Genomic DNA, 24,635 nt, shown 5'->3' on the forward strand with positions numbered 1-24,635 from the left:
CATCCTCTACAGGTTCGGCAAGTCTTGCTTTTATATTTTCCCCAGATAAAGTGTTTTCTTTTAAAAAATCATTACATAGCTGTTCCCAGTGGCTCACTCAGGAGGCTGAGAAATGAGGATCATGATTCAAAGCCTGATTGGGCAGGAAAGTCCAAAAGACTCTTATCTCCATTTACCAGAAATCCTAAGGTGGAAGTGTGGCTCAGGTGTTAGAGCTCCTTGAACAAGAAACCTAAGGTGCAGAGCTCATGCCCTGAGCCCAAGTCCCAGAACTGGCAAAAAATAAACAAAACTAACCAAAAAAACCTGAAAAAAATTATTACATAAAAATTTTGTTTCCTTGCCAGGCGCTGGTGGCTCACGCCTGCAAGCATAGCTACTCAGGAGGCTGAGATCTGAGGATTGCAGTTCAAAGCCATCCTGGGCAGGAAAGTCTGTGAGACTCTTATTCCCAATAAATCACTCAGAAAACTGGAAATGGTGCTGTGGCTCAAGTGGTAGAGTGCTAGTCTTGAGCTGAAGAGCTCAGGGTCAGTGCCCAGGCCCAGAGTTCAAGCCCCATGACCAACAAAAAGAAAAAAAAAAGTTTCTTCTGAAAAGTAATGGCTCTATCACGTCTCAAAACCAACTATTCCATCAGGCAAAAGGCTGTTGTGACACATTTACTATAGGGAGTGCCTGGGGGGAGCATGCTTTTGAACCATGATCCTAGATCTCAGCTTCTGGAGTAGATAGGATTACAGGCGTGGGCCACTGGTGCCTGGCTATCTACCATCACTTCTTACTTGGACTACTTCCTATAAGCCTTCTCTTAGGAGTCTCTATTTACTCTTCCTTTCCTGGTCCATTCTTCTCACAGCAGCCCAGGTAATCTTTCCAGACACATATTACTTAATATCCCTCCTTCCTTAAGGCTTTCAGAATATAGACTCTTCTTGCCAAGGCCCAGCCTGGGCAGCTTTTGCAGTCTGATCCCGACCTTACCTTGGTAGCCTCACTCCATAGCTGCTGCCCCTTGTTCTTCCCACGGCGGCTTTATTGATCCTGGTGGTGTCTCACTCTCAGTGTATTCCCTTGCCTGCCCCAGCCACAGGCATTCTGTTCCCTCTGCCTCAATACCTCTTCTTCTCTCCTTTGCCAGACTTCCTCTCTGACACAGCTTTGGGTCAGCCAAGTCTTTCAGGGAATGTGACGTGTTAGTCTGACACTGGATAATGTGGTTTGTCACAAGTCAGTCTCCTCCCAGTCTGTACCCAGGGCCACTTGCCTATCACTGTCACCAGGACTGGCACTCTGCACTGAATAGGTACAGAGTAAATATTTCAGGCATGAATAAATGAATGAATAAATGAATGGATTTTACTCTTCCCATTGAGTTGTGGTGAAGCAAGTCACGTTGCATACCAAACTGTAGATCCCACAGTATTACAGTAGGGCCCAGACTATGCAGAACAATACATACTCAATATATTATGGACACCCAAGAAAAGATACGTGTCCTTACTTATATGTCCATAATATTCCAGAGCCCAGGAAGAGGTGGGTTTTTGTTGTCCTTTCCTTGTATTTCTTATAGAGAGTGAAGACAAAGAAGACTTCATGCTCAATTTAATTTTAAAGATTTAATTTTAAAGATTCTGTATCAGGGTTCAGATACAGTGCTCACTATAAATGGCAGAGCGGGCAGATTAGAATAGTTTAAAAACAGAGAGCATAATGTTCTTACCCTTTTCAGTTTTCGGATAAACAAAGTCAGCAGGAGCCAGAAGAGGGTGGCCGCCACACAGGTACACGTTAGAGTGATCAGCTCCAAATTAGACTTGTCTGAGGTTCCTGGAGAAAGACAATTACCAAGATAGCGGCTTACAAAGAAATCCTCCAAGCTAGGTGTGGCAGTGAACGCCTGTGAACCCAGCACTTGAGACACACTGAGACTGAGACCACGGTTTGAGGATAGCTTGAGTTACAGAGTGAATTTGAGACCAGCCTGATGTATGTAATGAAACCATGACCCAAAAAACCAAACACCAAAACCAAACCAAACCAAAGCACCACCACCACCACCAACAACAACAACAAATGCAAACCAAACCAAATCAGAAAAGAAGAAATGCTCAGAAACATTCAGGCTGTCTGTGTTTTAGAAAAGAGACCAATATTCTTAAGTGGTTTACCCCAGTGAAGGCCATTTCCTGGCTCAGAATGAGTCTCTGGGATAGACTTACCTTTTAAGGCTTATGGTATGACAAGGAACATAGTAGTACTAAAATGAACTCACACATGAAAGACTTTCCAGAAATTCTGCTCTTGAGTTTGCAAACTTTGCAATCCCAGAGATAGCTAATTAAAGAAAAAAAAATCAAAGGAGAAATTAAAAATGTGACAAAATTAAGGCAGGAACAAAAGCTCCTTCAAGTGCTAAATCTGGAATATGTTAAATCTCCCTAATGGGTTTTAGAGGAAATTCTAAAGAAAAAGAAAAAAAAATGACATAAAAGAGATCCTTTGGGACTCACAGAGTTCTTCAAAGTAGATTTTAAAAATAAAAATAAAACTCAAGGACTGTCACAATAGCCTGCTTTGCTCCTTTTGGGACAGCCACAGTCCTGCTCCTGGCGGGCTTAGCTATGCCCGACTTTGTCAGCAGCTGGCCTGGGTGGGCTGAAAGAAGACACAAGGACTGCTAGGCTAGATCCTCCTTGGGAATTCAAAGCTCTAAAGCCAAACAGTGCTCCACAAGACCAAAAAGAAAAGACCCAAAGTATTCAAATCGTGTCTCCAGAAAGTGACTCTGGAGTTTGTAAAGAAATGCCCCCAAGGGAGGGCATTGATTCCAGTGGACAGTTCCCCTGGAATTGTAAGCAATGTCCTCACCCTTTTAGTTCCATTAAAACAACACAGAGGTTTACACTAAGGTAAGCCAAGAGATATTTTCTTATGCGTGATGATAACGTGTTGAGCAAGTACTGTGTTCCCATGACCACCCTATGAGTAGGTAGGTGGCAATGTATAGCAGTTCCCTAGGTGAGGATTTTGTCTTCTAAGTTCTTTGTTTCAATTCAGCAGACAGGTGCTAAATCCTGCCTCAGGCAAGGAAGGCAGGGACTGGATGGAGTAAGAGGAGTTGCTACTTTGTGTGTGTGTGTGTGTGTGTGTTGGTTGGTTGGTTGTGGTGTCTGAACTCTGGGCCTGGGCACTGTCCCTCAGCTCTTCAGCTCAAGGCTAGCGCTCTACCACTTGAGCCACAGCGCCACTTCCGGCTTTTTCTGTTTATGTGGTACTGAGGAATCGAACCCAGGGCCTTATGCATACAAGGCAAGCGCTCTACCACTGAGCGATCTTCCCAGCCAGGAGTTGTTACTTTTAAAAAGCCCCTTCACACCTAACAAATCAATTCACTTTTTAAAAAGCTTCAGAGGAGCTGGGTACTGTTTCATGCCTGCAATCCTATGTACTCAAGAGGCTGAGATCTGAGGATTGTGGTTCCAAGCTAGCCTGGGCAGGAGAGTCCCTGAGACTCTTATCTCCAGTTAACCGGAAGTGGAGATGTGGCTCAAGTTGCTGAGCACCTTCCTTGAATGGAAAAAGCCAAACAAGAGTGCAAGGCCAGGATCTGCAGAGACAGAGGCAGAGGTTGGCATCGTAGGTCATGGGAACAGACCATGAGGGCCATGGCAGTAAGACAGGTCCCACGGCATGCCGCGGACCGGGTTCTGTCGGGACGACGGAGGATACCTAGGGGAGGAACCTGGAATAGGATGGGGAGATGGCAAACAGACAACTCACACACAAGAGGAGTGGATGCTGAGTGCTGAGTGCTGAGTGCGATTTAATGCAGAGGATAACAAACTTTTATAGCAAAAAGTCTCCATAAGATGGCTTCATTCTTGGGCGGTCACCAGCTGATCACCTGAAAGGGCAAAAGGTGACACAACCTTGCTGCAGGGCTTCATTCTTGGGTGGTCACCTGCTGGTCGCCTGATAGGCACTTGTTTCCGGCTTATCTCTAAGAAATATAATGGGTCTTGATGTTTGTCACCAACTAACCATTACCTTATTTCTATAGAGGCCTTAACCTTCCCATAAGATCTTTTCTGTTCCTTCTTTAATAGTAAACACCAAGGAGACTTAGATCTAGCAAGTCTCTTAGTAAATGAAAGAGTAATAGGAAGTTCTTTCTCCTAAGTAGTTATCTCAGCAATTGCCATACATTCTTTCTGTTCTAGCCGCGCCTACAGCTTCTTGTAAATCTCTTACAAACAATTCCTTCTGCTGAAGTGACTTGTGAAACCCCCAATACTTTTATATTTGCTTATGGCTTTTCTACTAGCCTCCATAAGAGGGGGTTCAGGGGAGCACTTAACTCCGGTGAGTTAGTCATATTTTTAAGACACTCATCAGATTTTGGAGTCGTCAACACTCTTAAGAAAGAGCTTTGTATAGGGAAATGTTGACAATGAGCAAGTACAAAGAGCAGTAGAAACAGTGAAAGATTAGTAGGCACTCTTATGAGGAAAAGATAGGCAGAAACACATCTTTCCCAGGGGCTTGCCAGCCTTTTCCCAGGAGTAGGCCTCTTAGAATCCCTATTCTCCGAGGTAGACTTCGGTGAAGTCCCAAAACTTGGAGATAGGTTTCTGTAAAGCCCCATTCTCCGAGGTAGACTTCGGTGAAGTCCCAAAACTCAGAGATAGGTCTCTGAAGCCCCTATCATGGTCTGATAGATGGTTTCCCATGCTAAGCAGACTCCACTGGGGTCGGCGTGGCAACGGCATAGAGGGTTTGGAGCATCTGAATGAGATTGCATGCTAAAATAAATGCTACAGGCAGTCAGAGACAATGAGGGTCCCCTGTCTTGCATCACTGCAAATGGACACATTGGAAACCTGTGGATAACAGCAATGGTACTCACTGAGTGCTTGCTATTCTGGGACTCTGATAAGGATGGGCATGTATGTGTGTTCACATTGATCTATGAGCTGGATAATGACCATTTTATGAGTGAGGAAATTGAGACATAGAGTGATTGAGACTCTTGCTCAGTCACATAGTCTGCAAATGGTGGGCCTGTGATATAAACTCAGATAATTTGACTCAGCCTGCTTAACCACCATGCATCTCAGGGCACACCACTTCCTCCTCCTCTTTTTATCCTCTGGGCCTTTATAAGTACTCCATTAACCACTTCTGATTGGCCATATTCCCTGCCATAAAGTGTCTTCCGTTTGAAGGGGAAAAGGACATGTCCTTTCTCATCCAGTCCTTCAGAGTCTTGCCCATGCCACTTTCACATCTTAGGAAACTGTTACCACTTCTCCTTCTCCACTATCACTGCCTAATCTGTTCTCACTGGAGCAGCTGCTGTAGCCTCCTCCACTCCTGCAGCAGGATGCTCTTTATTTTGCATTTTTATTTGTTTGTGTGTGTTTGAGTTGCGCATGTACATGTGTGCGTGTGTGGATACTGGGGCTTGAACTCAGGGCCTGGACATTATCCTTAGCTTTTTTGCTTGAGGCTACCACTATCACATAAGCCACCGACTGATCTGGTCAGATCACAGATCCAGTCCTGGTGTTCTTTTGTCTGGGTTCTAGCACTTGCTAGTGCTAGGCTGGGTGGTTTGCTCAGTGGTGAGCCATGTGCTTAGCATACTTGAGGCAGTGTTCTGTCTGCACCATCACAAAAACATTAACTTAGATCTTTCCTTTCCTTTTCTTTTTTCTCTTTGTGCTGGATTTGGGACTTGAACTCAGAACCTAGGCCTTTGGCTCAAGGCTAGTGCTCTACCATTTGAGCCTTAGCTTCACTTCTGGATTTTTTGGTGGTTAATTGGTGATAAGCATCTCATACACTTTCCTGCTCATTCCTGCCCAGGTTGGCTTTTAACTGCAATCCTTAGATCTCAACTTCCTGAGTAGCTAGGATTATAGGTGTAAGCTACCAGCATCTGATTAGATATTTTATTTATCATTTTATTTTTTAAATATTTTATTGTTATTGTAGGGGTGATGTACAGAGGGGTTACAGTTCCATAAAACAGGTCATGAGTGTTTTTCTTTTTGAACCATGCCAACCCTTCCTTCATTCTCTCACAGTTTTACCCTCCTGTTCCCAACCACAAGTTGCTTAGTTTATTTTCAACATAGTGTCTACTGAGTACTACTGTATTTGTTCACCCTTTGTCTCTTTTCGGTCTCCCCCTCTTGTCCTCCCTATTAGTTTTATTTTTTGGAGGTAATGGGACATGACCTCAGAACCTCATGCTAGCTGGCCAGGCACTCTACCACATGAGTTACACATCTCAGCCCTACTATTTTCTATTTTATTATTTGTTTGTTTATTTTTGCAGTGCCAGAGATGGATTTTATAACTTTGCACATACTAGGCAAGCACTCTCCTACTGAGTTATATCCCGCCCCCACTCTTCCTAGGTCATTTATACCCAGCCTTGGCTATCTCTTCAATTTCATCTGCTGGCCAGATCCGGTTCCTCTTACCTCATTCCTCAGGATGAGTGAATGAATGAATAAGTTTCGTTTTGCTTATCTCCAAAGAGTCTCATGAGGCTTTCAAAGAATTCAGGGTCAAATCCCTGTTCTTGCATGTTAGCTCATTAAACATAGCCTACCACCTAAGTCTCAGATCTGTTCTAGAGGCTGGTGCACAGTAGTACTTGATAAGATGGTAGTGTGCATGTATGATTATGTATGTATGATTATGCATGTGTGAGTATGTATGTATATGTTCTGTACAGCAGCAGAGTACAGGACCAAGTATCTTTGGCTCTTGCCACATTGCCAGTCTTTAGGAGAATATAGAATGCCTGGTACATAGAAGACACCCTGAATACAGTCACTGAGTCAATTTGTGGACTTGGCTCCACTTGCTGTCTGTCAGTTTTGGGGTTAAGTTTCCCTGAACTTCAGGAGACTGAGCACAACTTTTGTTGAGATTGAGAGTAACTTCCAAAGTGTGGTCACCTCCTCTTTCGCTATGCATCTTCAATGTGGGCTGAGTGTAAGCTTGAGATCATAGGCGTTTGGATTTCTTCTGCAGGTTGATGGTGAATGCTGCTGTGTGACCTGCCCAAGACACAGCTCAGTGGCCTCTGGCTGTCACGGATGCTGATAGCATCTTGATACATAGTACTGCCTGTGTGGACCCTGAACATGTGCTTTCCCCATGGAATGTGCTGCAGGAAGCCCCTCTGATTGTGGGAACTTTCTCCCTGCATTTTGTGGGGCAGGAAACTGACCCCAAAGTCTAATTCCACAGTCCTTACTCAAGCAACATTCCTTTCGGAGGGAATGTGTTTGTGTGCAAACACTTCCACATGGAAGGAGTAACTTCATGAAAAAAGTCCCCCAGATGAATGTGTCTTGGGCAGGAAAGATCTATTTAATGTTAACATTCATCATTACTTAATGAAATATAATCACATTTTTACAATGCATGTATACTCTTCTCTCATTGGATGGCTTCATCTCCACCTTTTCTTTGAGGAGACTAATTTAAGCAAGATCTCAGGTGTCTACTCAGCTGTCAGACGGCCATTCATTGGCTTAAACCCCGCTTGGCCTCGCTGGTTGAGAGCTGAAGAGCTCAGTCTATGCGAGAACACAGCCGCATGTGGCAAGGAAAAGAAGCCAGTGGAAACATAGGTGGGACTTGACAATAATTAGGAGTGAGTGCGGGTTCTCAGGGACATCATTCCTACACAGTGTGTGCAAAGGGGCAGCAGGAGGATATAGGACTTGCTATTTTTATTTATGATTCTGACAAGAATGTGGGCAATTTGAAGAGTGTATGATAATTGTGCCTTTGATTACTGCCGCCGTAGAATAGAATATTCCACATCAGTTCCCCTCCTAGACTTTATCCCTCTTGGAATAGAAAGGGCAGGTGCCACATCGGGTAGACAGAGGGTATTCAAAGTCTCTACACCTATACAGTGTCCTGAGACTTTCTGATGGCAATGGCTCTCTGTATATACAGCCTGGGTCAGATGGTCTGGTAGCTCACACCAGCTCTGGCATGTGGCATTCTTATGACATCAGACTGCTAGAATTGTAGGCAACAGAGCTAATAACTCAGTTCATTAGCTATAACAAACAGTTTTCCAAGAAGAGAAATATCAAGACAAGTGGGTATGGTGGCCTATAATTTCAGCTATTTTGGAGGCAGAGAGAGGAAGATTTCAATTTGTGGTCAGCCCAAGCAAAAAGATTACATAGAAAGATTCAATCTTAAAATAATAAGTCAGACATGATGGAATATGCCTTTAATTCCAGCTATTTTGAAGGCAGAGATAGGAGGATTTCTATATAAGCCCAGCCCAAGCAAAAAGATTAGAAAGATTCTATCTTAAAAATGAACTAGGCATGGTGAAATATGCCTGTAATTCCAGCTACTCAGCAAGCAGAGGTAGGAGGATTGAAGTCTAAGGCTGGCCAGGACAAAAATGTATGAGATCTTAGCTGAAAAATAAAGTAAATCAAAGAGAACTGTGATGTGCCATGGATCAAGTCAGTAAAGTACTTTCCTATCAAATACAAAGCCCTGAGTTCAATCCCAAGTACTGCCAAAACGGAGGGAAGGAAGGAAGGAAGGAAGGAAGGAAGGAAGGAAGGAAGGAAGGAAGGAAGGAAGGAAGGAAGGAAGGAAGGAAGGAAGGAAAGAAGGAAAGAAGGGAAGTAGAAAAAAAGAAAGCAAATGAATGAATGAACAAATGAACACCTTGGCCCAGAGCCTGCCTTAACTCAGACTAAACACCAAATCTATTAGGAATTGGCAAGAAGCCATTATGTGACTCAGAATAGTTGGGTCACATAGACAAGAACAAGAACATCATGCCTCAGTTTCCTCATCTTTAAGTAGTAGAGAGAAAAGCGTTGCAGGTAAAATGTATACATCTGCTATAAGCTATTTGAAGGCTGCTTCTTTTACTTCTTTTTCCACTCCCCCCACTTTTCTTAAAAAAATTACATTTTAGATCTCAAGGGAAGGATAATGTTTTTTTTTCCCACATCCAATTATGTTGTATGTATCACAATTTTTTCTGCCTAAAACAATTCAGATTGATACAAGTACTTCGCTTTTTTTTTTTGCCAGTAGCTGAGCTCCTACTTTCCCTGAGAAAGTTGCCTGGCGTAACGTGATGGTTGGTTCTGTTGTTATTGTAATTTCTGGTAACTCAATATGGGAACAAAACTTCATTTTCCATGTCTACCATTGACAACCCAGAAATTCTCAATAAAAACTAAGTAGGGACGAAAAGATACTGAATCAGCCACACCTAGCCCTAATTCTTGGGGTTCCTGACCAACTCAGGCTAATCAAGCAGTATCATTTCTTCTTATGTCTAAATCCCAGGTCCCAGTTACGATGTGTTTTCACTACAGCTTGCTGAAGTACAAACTTGGCCTGCAGACCTTTCTGACTGCTTAGACATCTATGTGAGCCCCCAATGTGAGCCCCCTCTTAAGGACAGTAATTTATGAAATACTGAATTCAGATTATAGTTGAAGTTTGTAAGAGTAATTTTAGGTAAAGATATTTAGATTTACTATGTGTCAGTATTTCTGGAGTACAATGTTATTAAAATAAGGTAATCTTAAGTCAAGCAAGGAGCAAGGGTTCTGTTGTTTGGAACACTATGTGTGTGACATTCCTTCAGTTTAGGCAAAGTATGTGACATAGTTGGGTTGAAATGGAATTTCGTATGTCATATGGATAAACCCAATGTTTGCTAATGCATAGAGAACTCTGTTTCAACTCTGTCAATCCTTCCTACAGCCCTGAAAGGATTATTATCATTATTTATTTATTTATTTTTGGTGCCAGCTATCTACCACTTGAACTACATCTTCATTTCCAGCTTTTTGCTGGTTAATTGGAGATAAGAGCCTGTAGACTTTCTTGCCTGGGCTGGCTTTGAACTGTGATCCTCAGATCTCAGCCTCCTGAGTAGCTAGGATTACAGGTGTGAGCCACCAGCGCCCAGCACAAGTACCTTCTTCCCCACTATGTTATGCTGCCTTGGGCTTGGACAGTAGAGTGCCTTGGCTAACTGTGGTTCCAATTCTCAGCTCTGCCACTAGAAAGCATGACCTTAGTTGTATGATCTTGACAAGTGTTTTGCTTTGCACAGAATAGGATTGTGTCAAAAATAAATAAACAAGACAGTGCAGGCTTCAAACAGTATACTGCATGTTTAGTAGTTATACGATGTAATTACATAGATCCAGGCCTTCACAGAAATGAACACTTCTGTGATACTATCTGCTGATTCTCAGCAGAGAGGAATTAGGATGGGGTTTCGTGTGTGTGTGTGTGTGTGTGTGTGTTTGGTGTTGGAGATAAAACCTAGAGCTTTGAGTTTGCTAGGCAAGCATTTTACCACTGAGCTGTATCTTAGCTCAAAACTGCCTTTTTTGTTGTTTTGTTTTGAGAACTATCTACAAAGAGTTCAATCCCTAACTGTATTCTAGCACCATTTTTTGGATTCTTGATTAAGGGAAAATTTTTGTCATTGTCTGGAGTTGAAATAAGACTCGATCCCATGTATGGAGTTAGTAAGCAGGAAATCCCTCAGTTCTGAGCAGTTATATCCAAAGGAGAGACATTTTTGAGGTTTGCCAATACCCATGAGAGAACAGCATCAACCGCACCATACTCATGTGAATTTGTTTATCACACCCATCCTCAATGCCAGGAGAGATATGGGAGTGAATGTGGAGGTAGAATTCAAGAGGAAAGCGCTCAGGTGGAGGCCAGGCAGGGATCAGAGGAGGGTCAAAAAAGAACTGAGAATTGAAAACTGGCTAAAGGTGATCAAATTGTAAAAGCTAGAAACTCAGGGCGGTTTGATTTTGAGCTTTCTTTTTTTTCTTGACTCTTGAAGAGTTTATTAGAGAACATAGTGTATGCTTTCTAGTGAATGATTCCTTTCTCAAATAAGCAGTAGTGTGCAGTTGTTGTGGCACAGACTGCAATTCCTACCATGGCCATCTCAAGTATTGAGACTACTGGGTCCTGAGGAAGGAATTCTATATCTTTGTCATCTACCTGTTATTCTCAATGCATGTTCACAATGGCATTTGCTCTTCAAATGTGTGTCCTCCTGTGTAAATAATGAATGATGAACTAGTAAGGCCCAAATCTGTTATAAGAAAGGCCTTGTAGATGGTATGGTTATTATTATTATTGTCAGTCATGGGGCCTGAACTCTGGGCCTGGGGGCTGTCCCTCAGCTCTTCAGCTCAAGGCTAGCGCTCTACCACTTGACCCACGGCACCACTTCCAGCTTTTTCTGCTTATGTGGTGCTGAGGAATTGAACCCAGGGCCTCAGGCATGCAAGGCAAGCGCTCTACCACTGAGCCACCTTCCCAGCCCCTGGTGTGGTTTATTATTTGCAACCATTAAGTGAAACTCATCATCAAATCCTTGGATGAAAATGTGCCCCACTGCTTGCACCATCACAGTGCATTGAATGCAGAGCACTGTTTTAAGTTCACAGTGATTCTGGATGCTCACATTTTTACTGTTGGTCTCCATACTGGAGCTTCCCCTTTGAGGGCTGCACGTGTACTCAGGCCCCATCCAAACCAAACAAGACCTGTGATTATTTAAAGAAGCTACTTTGACTCCACAGTCCATTCATCCTTTGCAGATATAAAAATAACACATTGTTTTATCTATGAGTATAAGAATCCTTTTTCAAAGGAAATAAAAAGAGCAGACGGTTTCCTTCCTGGCACATTCCTGAGCCTCTTTAAATCTGTTAAACATAGCTACAGATACAACTCGGGTGCCTGGTTTCATTTCCCAAACTCAATTTGACAAGATAGGGTGGTGTGAAGAGACCACATGCATCTAACAGGAAATCAGACCTAAAGCTAGAGGACCAGAGTGCTCTAAATAATGATTTAGGATCTTCAGCAGGAATCTAAGTCTAGAATTACTCAGTAGTTGATAACTACATTCACCTGTTATGGACAGCCCAGGATTGAACTTACTTGGTGAGCCCAGAGCACCTCTGTTCAAGATATTACAGACAACTTGTACATGTGACCTCTCCTAAGTCTCAGTGACAAATATTCTTCCTATACTAAATGATATCTTCTGTGGGGCTGAAGCCTATCTCTGGGAAATCTTACGGCCATTTCCCTTCCTTCAGTTATCATGTGTGTTGTGTCAAAGCATGAATTAAAAATCACCTCTATGAGAATCCTCCTCAATTATTTGAAGAAAACAGTCGTGTTGTATCCCTTCTGGGCTTAATATTCTCTGTTTCTATCTCTGTCTCTCTCTCTCATGATTATTCTATTTGTCTATCCAGGTAAATGGCTCCATTTGTTTATGCTTCAGATGTGTTTTCATGACTGCTGACCCATGTGATCTGTTTTCTCTTCAAACTATAATATAATAATGATTATTGTGGAGCATACATTTTGGAAATTTACTTCAAACTGTAACAAGTTTAAACACATGTTATAATATAAAATAAAATAAATATAATATAAAATAAAATAAAACCAAACATAAAACTTGCTTTAAGTGTGCCTTGCACCTAGACCAGTATTTCCCCTTCCCTTAATATATCTTTTATTTTTGAGCTGCACAAACACACTTAAGAATTTGATCTTTAGCCGGACACTGGTGGTTCACGCCTGTAATCCTAGCTACTCGGGAGGCAGAGATCTGAGGATCACGGTTCAAAGCCAGCCCAGGCAGGAAAGTCCATGAGACTTTTATCTCCAATAAACCACTCAGAAAGCCGGAAGTGGCACTGTGGCTCAAGTGGCAGAGCGCACCTTGAGCTGAAGAGCTCAGGGACAGTGCCCAGGCTCAGAGTTCAAGCCCCACAACTGACTAAAAAATAAAAAATAAAAAAGAATTTGATCTTTGTAGTATGACATTTAGGAAATAAAATATACTCCCACCTCAAAGAAAAAAAAAAGGTTGCACATGATTATATGCCAAACGAAAGAGAGAACAGTAGAATGCTCTGATAGTGCAGGTGTCATTAAAAAGGAAAAGAAAAAGCTTGAGATGCTTATTAACTCTCTATGTCTTAAGGAAGCAGGATTTTTGATGAAGTAGCTTTCAAGTCAGCAAAACAGGGGATCAATGATGGCAACTGTAATGTATGGAATATGAAATAACAAACTTTACACAAATACACTGTCTAACTATAATTTTTAAGCAAAGAAGTTGGGTACAGTCATTACTGTGAGAGCAGAGGAAGAAATACAGAAGAAGACAAGGGAGTAGAAAAAGAGAGGCCATGAATCACAAGTACTAATTTTGGAGAAAATTCCAGGATGACATGCCAGTCATTCAAGCTTATTATTGTCCAAGGGGATATCCATGGAGAAGGTTCAAAGTAGCTCATGGCTTACTGCCTTCTCTCTTCCTGCCTCATCTACCTGGTCAGTACAAGCCTCAAGAGGGCTATTTCACAGGTCAGGTCACATTTCATGTTCTGTGTGTGTGCATGTATATGTGTGTGTATGTGCGCATGCATATGTGTGCATGCATCTCCAGGGAATGCTGTTACCCTTATCAGCAGCATTGTATAGTCTGTTTTATCCCAACCTACTCCCCTGTGGGAGGTGCCTACAGTGGGTGTTGATGTGGTTCACACTCACCTCAGTCTTTCAGCTATGGTTTCAAAGGCACTGAGTTTACACTTGCATAGCTTGTGGAATCCAGCACAAGTACATAAGTTAACAGCCAGTTAGCATGGCTTCTCGCCATTGTTCTAAACCAGTGTATTGATCTAGATCCTTTTACTTTTTTTCTGACATGAAATGGTAGTTTCTAAATGTACTAATCCTACAGAAAAATGTATTAAGCATTCCCAGGATAGAATAGAATAGAGAGCCACTGGGGAATGAGGAACACAAAGGGCAGAGACCGTTGTGGAGAGGCCGTGAGGGGTCTGTATATGTCCTGACTCTCCAGCCATGCGATGGGTGAGCAGGGAGCTGGAGAAGGAGCCCGCAGGCAATCGTGGGTGTGCAGAGGAGGATAGGAGCAGTGGAGAGCCACTGCACGATGCTACGATGGGACAGGACACCACTGTGAATGTAGGGTGGTGGGTGAGGAGGATCAGTGGTTATATTGAAGAGATGATGGGTTTGGATCTGCTGCAGTGGCAGCCACATGAACAGTGCAGGTGGAATCACTTCTTTTCTGAAGCCTCCAAGATAGAGGCCACCAGACACACAAACGACCAGTGGCACAGCATTCTTTATGTCATGTGACTTTTCCCGAAAGCATGTGGAAGGAAGGAGGAGTCAGGATAAGGAATTAAGATGCAGGAATTAAGAGAAGACCAAACGGATAACTGACCAAAAGGGGTAAAGGCCCAGCTTTATTCTAAGACCTGTGGGCAGCTTCTGAGAAGGGAGAATGGAGGAAGGGTGGGCAAATCCAGAGGATTTTACCAACATGGACTCACGGCTCACCATGTGTCTAGATGACTGTGAGTAGCTTACCTAACCTCTCTGTGTCTCCATCTTACTCAGCAATAGATGGAGGATAACACCAGTGACTTCTTTGAATTCTTGCAGGGTTCATAGGTAAAGTATTGTTGATTCTTAGTATCTTACAGGGATACTAGTTTAAATTACTTCTTATAATGACATATAATAATTAATACACTTGTATACACTACAGTATAAGTGCTTTGAAAATCATAGCACTTATAATGTATGATTTAGGGCAACTGGACAAGAAAAAGTCCGCACCTATTCAATATACACACAGTTGTTTTGTCCTACAGATTTTCATTTTACAATGAATGGTTGAATCTGCTGGTTTCAAACCTGTGGACCTGTATGTACTGTTCAGTGTCTAGAACAGTGGCTGGAAATAAAGATATTAAATGGATATATTTCCTGCTGAGTACTGATGATAGGAAAGGGATATTAAAGTATGTCATACAGCTTCTGGCCTCAAAACATTTACAGTTCCATAGGGAAAAGAAGCATGATATCAAAATAAAACAAGATAATTCTAGAACTCTTGTGTGAGAGAGCAGAAGAGACTGAGTGTTGGGCCAGCTGGGATGGGATATCACAGGTAGAAAGCCCTGAAGCCAGCCTCAGAAGACAAGGAAGATTTGGCTGGAAATGGGAATGGTCAGGGCTGTGGGATGCACATCACACACAAAGGCCACACAAAGCATTCTGGAATGAGTCAGATTCACCAATGGCCATAGTTGCTGGGAGACTCTGGAGAGCAGTCATGTGACAAACCCAAGGTTCATAGATGTCAAAAAGCATAGGCTTAAGTGAATAGCAACTAAGAAACCCACATCAGCCTGGCAGGAGAAGAGAAGACCTACGGACACAGAAATGGCTCAGCTTCATATCAGGCTTCTCTGAAGCCATCAGATACCTTGACATTGCTACTTCCAGGCTCTGTGGAGCAGGTAGGACCAAGCCCCTGGCAAGACAAGACAGCCATACCAGGAGTTGAGGGGTCCAAAAAGAACAGCCGCTATTCACCTTGGGTCTGCCATTGCAACCGTTTGATTTCTGCTTCTCATTTCATGTCTCTCTGGACATTCATCATGAGTAGCCCACATTTCAGATGGGGTTGTGAGGACTTAGGGGAAAGCTCATTTCACTCTTAGGATGAGGCAAAGTTCCTGCTTGGCTCAGCCACTCCTGAAAGCCATATCTCAAGCCCTTGTTAAAAGACAGAGGAGGAGGTGTTCAAGGGAGATGCACACTTAATAAGCTGGTTTCTCTATGTGTGAATAGGAGAGTTGGAAGAATACTCTGGAAGGATCACTTGAGAGACAGATAGGAGCAGAGCTAAGGATATTTGGGCAATGCTACACTCTCACTTTTTCTGGAAGTAGACATTTGTGGAAGAGTGGTTTCAGTGTTTCAGAAGACTGAAGTCATATCCTTGTGAAAAAAGGGAGACGGTGTTCAGTTTTAAGGGATCTGGAAGGATCTTAGAGGATCTGACTCACAATCTGTAAGCAGGGTAATTTTCCAAGGCAAAAGAATCAAAGTAAAAGCACATTGTCCCAATTTTTCCCCCAGAAGTTCTTGAATGTTCTGAGATGGACTGGTGAGTGTTTGAAAATAAGCTATTGAACAAATTACAATGTCGGACCTCAACATGCTATTGATATTTAACTCTAGCCAGCACCAATTTGATATTTTATGATGTTGTAAATTTTATATTTTGGATGGTTCCTTGTATTGGAAAATTGTTTTGTTTTGTTATATTGTGCTGGGGCTTGAACTCAGGGCCTGGGCACTGTCCCTCTGCTTCTTTTGCTCAAGAATAGCACTCTACCACTTGAGTCATAGAGCTACTTCCGTTTTTTTTCTTCTGTTTATGTAGTACTGAAGAATTGAACCCAGGGCTTCATGCATGCTAGGCAAGCACTCTATCACTAAGCCACATCTGAGCCCCTGTATAGGAAAATTGAAAGCAAAGTCTTAACTATTTTCCAAATGGAAGCCACATGGACACAGCCAGGGTAGCTTTTGGCCTTTTGCTATTTTGCTGTTCAACAAGCTGAGGTCTAGAGAGAGGAAACCCTAGAATAATCTGGTTTATTATGTGTTGTTTTTCTCTGGTAATAGTTTGCACCTATTCCTATTTAAAAACAAAAACAAAACAGCCAGGCACAGATGGCTCACACCTGTAATCCTAGCTCCTCAGGAGGTTAAGATCTGAGGATCACTGTTTGAAGCCAGCCAGGGCAGGAAAGTCCACGAGACTCTTGTCTCCAGTGAACCAGCAAATAGCCAGAAGTGGAGCTCTGGTTCCAGTGGTAGATCACGAGTCTTGAATGAAAAAGCTAAGGGACAGCACTCAGACCCTGATAACTTATGGAACTCAGAAAGTCAAACAAATTTAACAATTTCAAGTGTGTGGCTTCTCCCCTTGTTCCCAGGCCTCCCCCTTCCCTCTTTTTTTTTTTCATTCTTCTTTGACTTATTTCCTACAGGTGTAGACTGCTATGTGTCAGCCGCCCAGCAGGGATCCGTTCTTCCAGGAAGTACTTCCCCACTGAGCTCCTTTGGAGCCCAGCCTTGTGAGGATGCTAGCCCATGTCCTTGCCTTGTCCAGTGCCAGACAGAATGGGACAGCATCTTCCCAGAACGGAGCGGAGTGGGAGGTCAGGGAAAGGAACAGATGTGGCCAGCTGGTTGCAGGGGACCGGGAGGTGGGAAGTTAAACAAACAGGGAAACAGGTGTATGCCGGGTATCTTGTTGTTTCCTTCCCAGCTGCTTACCTTGCACGGTGAGGTAGGCTGAGCTTTCTGCAGCCCCCTTCTGGTTGGTCGCTCTGCACTGATACACACCTTCATCCTCTTCTGTGACTCTCTCAATAAACAGCGTGCTGTTTCCTGGTCCTAAAATAATTCCTGAGGAGGGAGAGATGTTTGGATTAGCCAGACTGGATGACAAATGCAAACAGCTCCTTCTGTAAGCCAAGCGTGTGGCTATCCTATGCATCAGACAGGAATCCGAGCTCGCTTGACCCAGTGACCTGGTGCAGTGCTGCTCACTTGTCTCCTCTCTGTCTGGCTTTTTTTTTTTTCTTGGTGCCAGTTTTAGAGCTTGAACTCAGGACCTAGGTGCTGTCCCTGACCTTTTTTGCTCAAAGCTGGCACCCCACCACTTCTGGATTTTGGGTGATTAATCGGAGATAAGGAAGTGTCTCACAGACTTTCAACCTGGCTGGCTTTGAACCTCGATTCTCAGATTTCAGACTCCTGAGTAGGAGTACAGGCATGAGCCATCAAAGCCTGGCTCTGTCTAGCTTTCTACCAGCACCTTCATTACCATACAGAACTACGTACCGTTGGGGAGACATGAGGGGGAGCTGCCACAGCCCTCATTGAAGTCACGGATATGGAGGAGCTAGCAGATCTAGTAATAATCACACTTACTCTGTGCTTATCCCTTGTGCTCAGCACCCTGCAGCACAGCCTCCATTCCAATACATCTCGACATTTCCAACTGCCCTAGAAGGCAACATTTTCTCTTCTTTACACACAAGGAGAATGAGTTTCCACACAGTCAAGTAACTCACCCAAGGGCTTTATCCTAAAGCACATTTGTGGTGCGGGGTCAAGAGAAATCATGTTGATTTTGTCATGTACTTGGTGGAATCGTAATACATAGGACAGTGATAAGGAGTTTGGGCTTGGTATGAATCCATGCTATATCATTACAGCTTGGTCACTTTAGGCAAATGACTTATTCTTTCTAACTTTCATTTTTTCTCAGTCTTGTAAAAAATATTTATTTTATAAGTAGCTGCACAAAGAGGTTTCAATTCCACAAGTCAGACTGGGAGTACAATGTATCTTGATCCATTTCACCCCTTCTACTGTTCTCTCCCCTCTTTCTCCAACCCATCTGTACCCACAAGTAGTTTTCTCAATCTTAAGATAAAAATGGAAGAGATTTCTTTTCACTAAATGTGAAAATGAATGGCAAAGTGCATGGCTGGTAAATGCAAGTATTAAGTCGTAAGAACCTAGGATGATGGAGGGAATATTTTGAACATCAGATCTTTGAAAGGCTCCTAGACCAAATGCTATAAGCATGCATTTATTGCATAGTTACTCTGCTGTCAGTCTGAATTAGAAACTTCTGTGTAGCAGGCTAAAATGTGACATCTGGAGGGATGGCTAGGAAAATTAATTTCTGCAAAACATGCATACATACATACACATACATATATGTTCCTTCTGTCTCTGTCTCTATCTCACACACAAAACATCATACAGAAATTTATTGTATGAGTGAAAATGAATAAACATAGGACTATCTACTCACCAGATACAAACTCTGAGAAAGGAAAAAGTAACAAGAATGGGAATAAATCCTCAGGGAAGGCTGTTAGGAGGACAGGGCCTTAAGCCAAGGTTTGAAGAATTCTCAGAGGTTAAGTGAGAAAGGAAGGCTTGATGTTGGCAGGTCTATGCATTGAGGGGTTATTCTGGAAAAGTGATAAGTTGCTCTTGACTAAACTACGGGTTATACTTTGTCATTTAAATAGTTTATACTTCTGACTACAAAAAATGTAACTGCTGGGCACAAGTGGCTCACACCTCTAATCCTAGCTACACAGTAGGCTAGAATCTGAGGATCATGGTTTGAAGCCAGCCCAGGCAGGAAAGTCTGTGAGACTCTTATCTCCAAGAAACTATTCAGAAAAAAAGCCAGAAGTGGCATTGTGGCTCAAGTGGTAGAGTGCTAGACCTCGAGCAAAAGAAACAACTTCTAGGCCCTGAGCTCAAGCCTCAGGACCTGCACACATGACCAAAAAAGATGCACTCAATTCTAGAAAATGTGAAGTCTGAACTCTGGGCCTGGGCGCTGTCCCTCAGCTCTTCAGCTCAAGGCTAGTGCTCTACCACTTGAGCCACAGCACCACTTCCGGCTTTTTTTCTGCTTATGTGGTGCTGAGGAATCGAACCCAGGGCCTCATGCATGCGAGGCAAGCACTCTACCACTGAGCCAACTTCCCAGCCCCTAAACATCTATACTCTTATCTCCCAGCTGTATTGTACTTTCCCCTCAAGTGCTAGAGATCAAATCCCTGGCTTCATATATACTAGGTAAGCACTCTACCACAAACAGAACCCTTTTAGTCTTTTTCAAGTAGACTTTCAAAAATACAGTTTGTTCATGTGTCAACTACTTTTGAGCTCCTACTATGTACTGGGTAGTAATACTCCAGATGCTGGTGATATAATAATCAGACAAAATCCTTGTCTACAAAGGGTATAAGTTCTAAGTTTGGGAGTACTTAATACAGAAAATGTAATTTCAGGCAACAGTAAAGTCTATGAAGGAAAACAAACCAGGTTAAGAGGATCTTGGGTTTAGGAGGAGAAGAGAGCTATGTACTTGTGATGCCTTCAGAGGAAGTGACCTGCCCTGTGGGATGGAAAAGAATAGGCTGGCTAAAGAGCTGTAAAACAGCATTCTAGGCTCAGAGAATGGCAAATAGATAGCCCCTTGGCAGGAATGCTTGTTTAAGAAATAGCAAGAGCCAGATGCAGTGGCTTGCACCTGTAAAACCAGCTATTTTGGAGGCTAAAATCAGGAGGATTGGGCTTGAGACCAGCTTGTGCGAAAAGTTCATGAGACTCTATCACAACCAATAAACAGCTGAGTGTGGAGGCACACATCTATCATCCCAGCTAATTGGGATTCATATATAGAATGATCATCATCCAGGCCAACCTGAGCAAAATGTGAGTCCCTATCTGAAGAGTAATGAGAGCAAAAAAGGCTGAGGGCATAGCTCAAGTGGTAGAGCACTTGCTTAGCAAGTTTGAAGCCTTGATTTCAAATCCAAAAGAAAAAAAAAGGCAGGGTCCAGATTCTTCATGACTCCATAGTCCATGGTAAAGACTTAGAATTCTATTCTAAGTGTGGTTAAAAATAAGGCCAGTAGAGACAGATCTCGGGGTGGAGCTCAGTGGCAGAGAGCTTCCCAGCATACACAAGGCCACAGGTTCCATCCCTAGCACTACAAGACATAAACAAAAGCTTATTGGAGGCTTCTCAGATAGTATGGCCACCAGGCAGAAATGGGAAGAGCAGATGGTGGCTTCTTAAGTCTTCCAATGAGAGCAATGGTGGTGTGAATCAGTGCAACAAGAGATAAAGGGCTCTGGAGAGTGCTTTCGGCTCGTGTATAAACTGGTGTGTGATATGTGAGAAGTAACAACAGGTGAATGTGCAGGTGAATGGTTTAAGCATGAGAAAATGATGGTGGAAATGACTGTGGGAGAGCAGTTTGGAGGAGACACATCAAGGGGTTTGCTGTGGTCTGCACACTTGCAACTCCAGGTGGGTATTGCACATGTAAAGGGAAAAAGGGAATCCAAGGAGGTGTGAATGGAGTCAGCACACAGAAAGACAAGTGAGGACAACGTAGGGAAAAGGTCATGCACAAGTGAAGATAGAAGAGGAGAAGGCTGAAGGCCAAGCTTGAGGACTTTAGAACAGGAGGAGCCCAGGAGAGGAGCAGGGAGGAACACACACAGTGTGGCTTTTAGGATCCAAAACTCTGGCACAGGAGAGGGCAGTCAGCTCTGATCAGTGCTGCTGAGAGACTCAGGGGGGAGGGAGTTAACTGTCCACGATAAGCCAGTTCAGGGAAGTGTGAAAGAAAAGTCAGAGCAAAGCCATGGAAAAGAGAGAACTGACCGAGTGCAGATGGTAAGGTTGCATTTCAAGGGGGTGACTGGCAAATACCATGGAAGGAATTATTTTTCAAGATGTGATATTTTATAGCTTGTGTATGTGCGGATAGAAATAGCCTGGGAGGTAATGAACTTGCCAATGCAGGAGACAGAAGGATAGGGCCCAGAGCAGAGTTCCTGGGGTGAGAAGAATGGAATCCAGAGGCCAAGTTGACCTGGAATAGGATCAAGGACAGTCAGGGTTTTCTTTTTTGGTGTTTTTTGAGACCATATATTATGTAGCTCAGGCTGGCCTTGAACTTGCTATGCAGCCAAAGCTGGCTTCATCTTCTCTAGTGCCATTGTAGCTGGCCATTTATTTCAAAGGAAAGATGAGAGGTATGAAGAGACAGGTAGGTTGGACAATTTGATAAAACATTTTCATTTTCTTTTTTTTTCTCCCTTTTTTTTTGTGTGCCAGTGCTGGGGCATGAATTGAGGGACTGGACATTGTCCCCTTCACCCTTCTTTTTTTTTTTTTTTGCTCAAGGCCAGCACTCTGCTACTTGAGCCATGACTTTATTTCTGGCTTTTTGCTGGTTAATTAGAGAAAATTCTCACAGACTTTCCTGCAAGGCTGGCTTGGAACTACGATTTTCATATCTTAGCCTTCTGAGTACTAGAATTACATGTGTGAGCTACCGGTGATCTGGAACATTTTTTAGTATAATAAATAAGTTACTCATGTGTTAAAGAAGAGGAAGGAGGGGCTGGGAAGGTGGCTCAGTGATAGAGTGTTTGCCTTGCATGCATGAGGCCCTGGGTTCGATTCCCCAGTACCACATGAGCAAAAAGAAAAAAAGCCAGAAGTGCTGCTGTGGCTCAAGTGGTAGAGCACTAGCCTTGAGCTGAAGAGCTGAGGGACAGTACCAAGGCCCAGAGTTCAGGCCCCATGACCGGACCCCCCCCCAAAAAAAAAGAAGAGGAAGGAATTTTGCACAGAAGGTGTTTGGGGATGGAAGGAACACAGAAGCATTAGTGATCCACAGTAAGATTTTTTTCTAAACATCCAACTTTAAATGCTGTCCCTCTCCTTTCTTTAATATATAGCATACATATCTCCACGGTTTTATATATGTTTAATATAGTCACCCATCATATGTATGCAAAATATTTGATCAATTCCTCAATTGATTGATATTAGTTATAGCTACTGCTTCATAACTATAAATAAGGGTACAGTTAACAGTTAGACAAAAAGATTTCTCTAATTTTTTTCTTAGACTGAAGAGTTGTGGGTCAAACACTTTTGATTCACATAATCAACTTGCCTTTCCAAAAAGATTTTACCAGTTAGCACTTCACCAGCAGTGGATAAAATACTATTTTATCACTCTCCTGCCTATATTGAGCACTATTACTTAAAAGATAAGAAAAAATCTTCGTTGATTTGGAAGATGAACATAATTTTCAATTTGCATTATCTGGACACCCTTCATTGCTTGTCAGTCATTTCTGTTTTCAAAGCACCTCTTTTGAGTATTGACTGGAAAAAGTGCATTTAAATTAAGAAAAACATTCAAATCTTGGTTGAGGAACAATTTCCATTCTTACTTGAGGGAAGAAGAGTCTGGAAGATTTTTGAGCATGGAAATGACACAATGGAAGTGGTGTTTAGGGAAGTTTAGTCTAGCGGGGGGTGGGGGGCTGCAGGATGGCCTGGAATGAGGAAAGAGCTGTATCGGGAAGTCTGGCTCACCAGAGGTAATTCAGACAAGAAATCAGGAGGCCTCAACCCTGGTCCGGGGAAAGGAAGTGGGGCGGAAGAAATGGAAACATACTGGGTAGAATCAACGTACAGGCATTGGTTCTTTGTTAGAGCCAGGAGTAGAAAGAAGGAAGTCCAAAGTGATTCCAACATTTTAATTCTAGTTAACAGGATCACTCTCCCGGTCATGTGGGCTAAGTCATTGAATCTCTTTGGGAGCTATGTGTCATCTGTAAAAGGAGAATATGTGCTCTGCCTATTTCATGGTATTTCTGTGAGGATCCATTGAGGCTCCTTTGGAACTTGGAAAAGCTTAAGACAGAGTATAAGTGGCAATCACAGAAAAGCGAAGCATGGCTGGGTAATAGGGAGAGAGAGTCCATGAGTGTTTGTAATGCAGTTGCCTTGCTACCTGCTGTCATTTCCTTTGCAGGCAGATTTGACCCTCAGCCACTGTTCTATTGCCAAATCCCAATTTAAGGTTAATGCTGTGAACCAAAGAAGCCAAGACTTGAAGTTCCTTTTAGTATTATTTTTTACTCATCCCTCAATCCTCTTTTCCTCCTGTTTTTGTGGTGCTTAGGAAAGAACTTATGGCCTCACGCATGCTAGCTAAGTGCTGTAACACTGAGTGACCCCTCTGGGTCCCATCCCTTAAATCTAACCATACCTAACTCACTTGTATTTCCCTGGGTTCCATAATGCCAAAGCTCACTTTCTATAACCCAATCCTTAGAATGCAGACTCTGTTCCAGTAGGGAGCATACTTTTTGACAAGGATACTATTTTGGTTTACTTTTTTTTTGGTCAGTCGTGGGGCTTGAACTCTGGGCTTGGGCAAGATCCCTCAGCTCTTCAGCTCAAGGCGAGTGCTCTACTGCTTGAGCCACAGCACCACTTCCGGTTTTCTAGTGGTTTATTGGAGATAAGAGTCTCACAGACTTTCCTGCTCCGGGCTGGCTTTGAACCTCGATCCTCAGAGCTCAGCCTCCTGAGTAGCTAGGATGACAGGCGTGAGCCACCAGTGCCCGGCTTACTTTTTTTTTTTTTTTTTACATGCCAGTTATAGGGCTCAAACTCAGGGCCTGAGCACTGTCCCTGAGCTTTTGTGCTCAAGGTTATTCTACTATTTTGGGTCACAGCACCATTTTTTTGGCTGGTTTTTGTTTTATTTTTGTTGTTGTTGTTGTAGTTAATTGGAGATAAGAGTCTCATGGACTTTCCTGTCCAGGCTGGCTTTGAACTGTGATCCTCAGTTCTCAGCTTCCTGAGTAGCTAGGATTATAGGCATGAGCCACCAGCATCTGTCTATTATCTCTCTTTTTAAATCATAGCAGTTATTATCTGATTATATAGTTTTGCTTCTTAAATTTATGCCTTTTTATTAGAATATAAATTTAAAGTCCCATCTTGTAAAGAGCCTCTAGTTTATGCCTGTGACATAGGTGGCTCTCAGTGAATATCTGGAGAATGAGTGAATGATTGAATCCATTTAACAAACCACTTTTTTTTTTCAGTTGTGGGGCTTGAACTCAGGAACTGGACGTTGTCCCTGAGCCCCTTTGTGCTCAAGGCTAGCACTCTACCATTTGAGCCACAGCACCTACTTCTGGTTTTCAAGTTAACTAATTGGAGATAAGAGTCTCATGGGGACTTTTCTGCCCAGGCTGGC

The 24,635-nt window shown here is 42.9% G+C and overlaps 1 protein-coding gene across 1 annotated transcript in view; it reads right to left on the reverse strand.

The window, feature by feature from the left end:
- Flt1 (fms-related tyrosine kinase 1) overlaps window positions 1-24,635 on the reverse strand; it is a 185,363-nt gene that overhangs the window by 46,438 nt on the left and 114,290 nt on the right. Inside the window, exons 15-16 of the mRNA XM_013027297.1 lie at window positions 17,278-17,409; window positions 1,727-1,833 (exon numbers count right to left, since the gene is read on the reverse strand). Coding sequence (XP_012882751.1) covers window positions 1,727-1,833; window positions 17,278-17,409 — 239 coding nt within the window. The remainder of the gene's footprint in view (window positions 1-1,726; window positions 1,834-17,277; window positions 17,410-24,635) is intronic.

This window comes from Dipodomys ordii, unplaced genomic scaffold (genome assembly GCF_000151885.1).
Source record: "Dipodomys ordii isolate 6190 unplaced genomic scaffold, Dord_2.0 Scaffold102, whole genome shotgun sequence".
Taxonomy (NCBI): Eukaryota; Metazoa; Chordata; class Mammalia; order Rodentia; family Heteromyidae; genus Dipodomys; species Dipodomys ordii.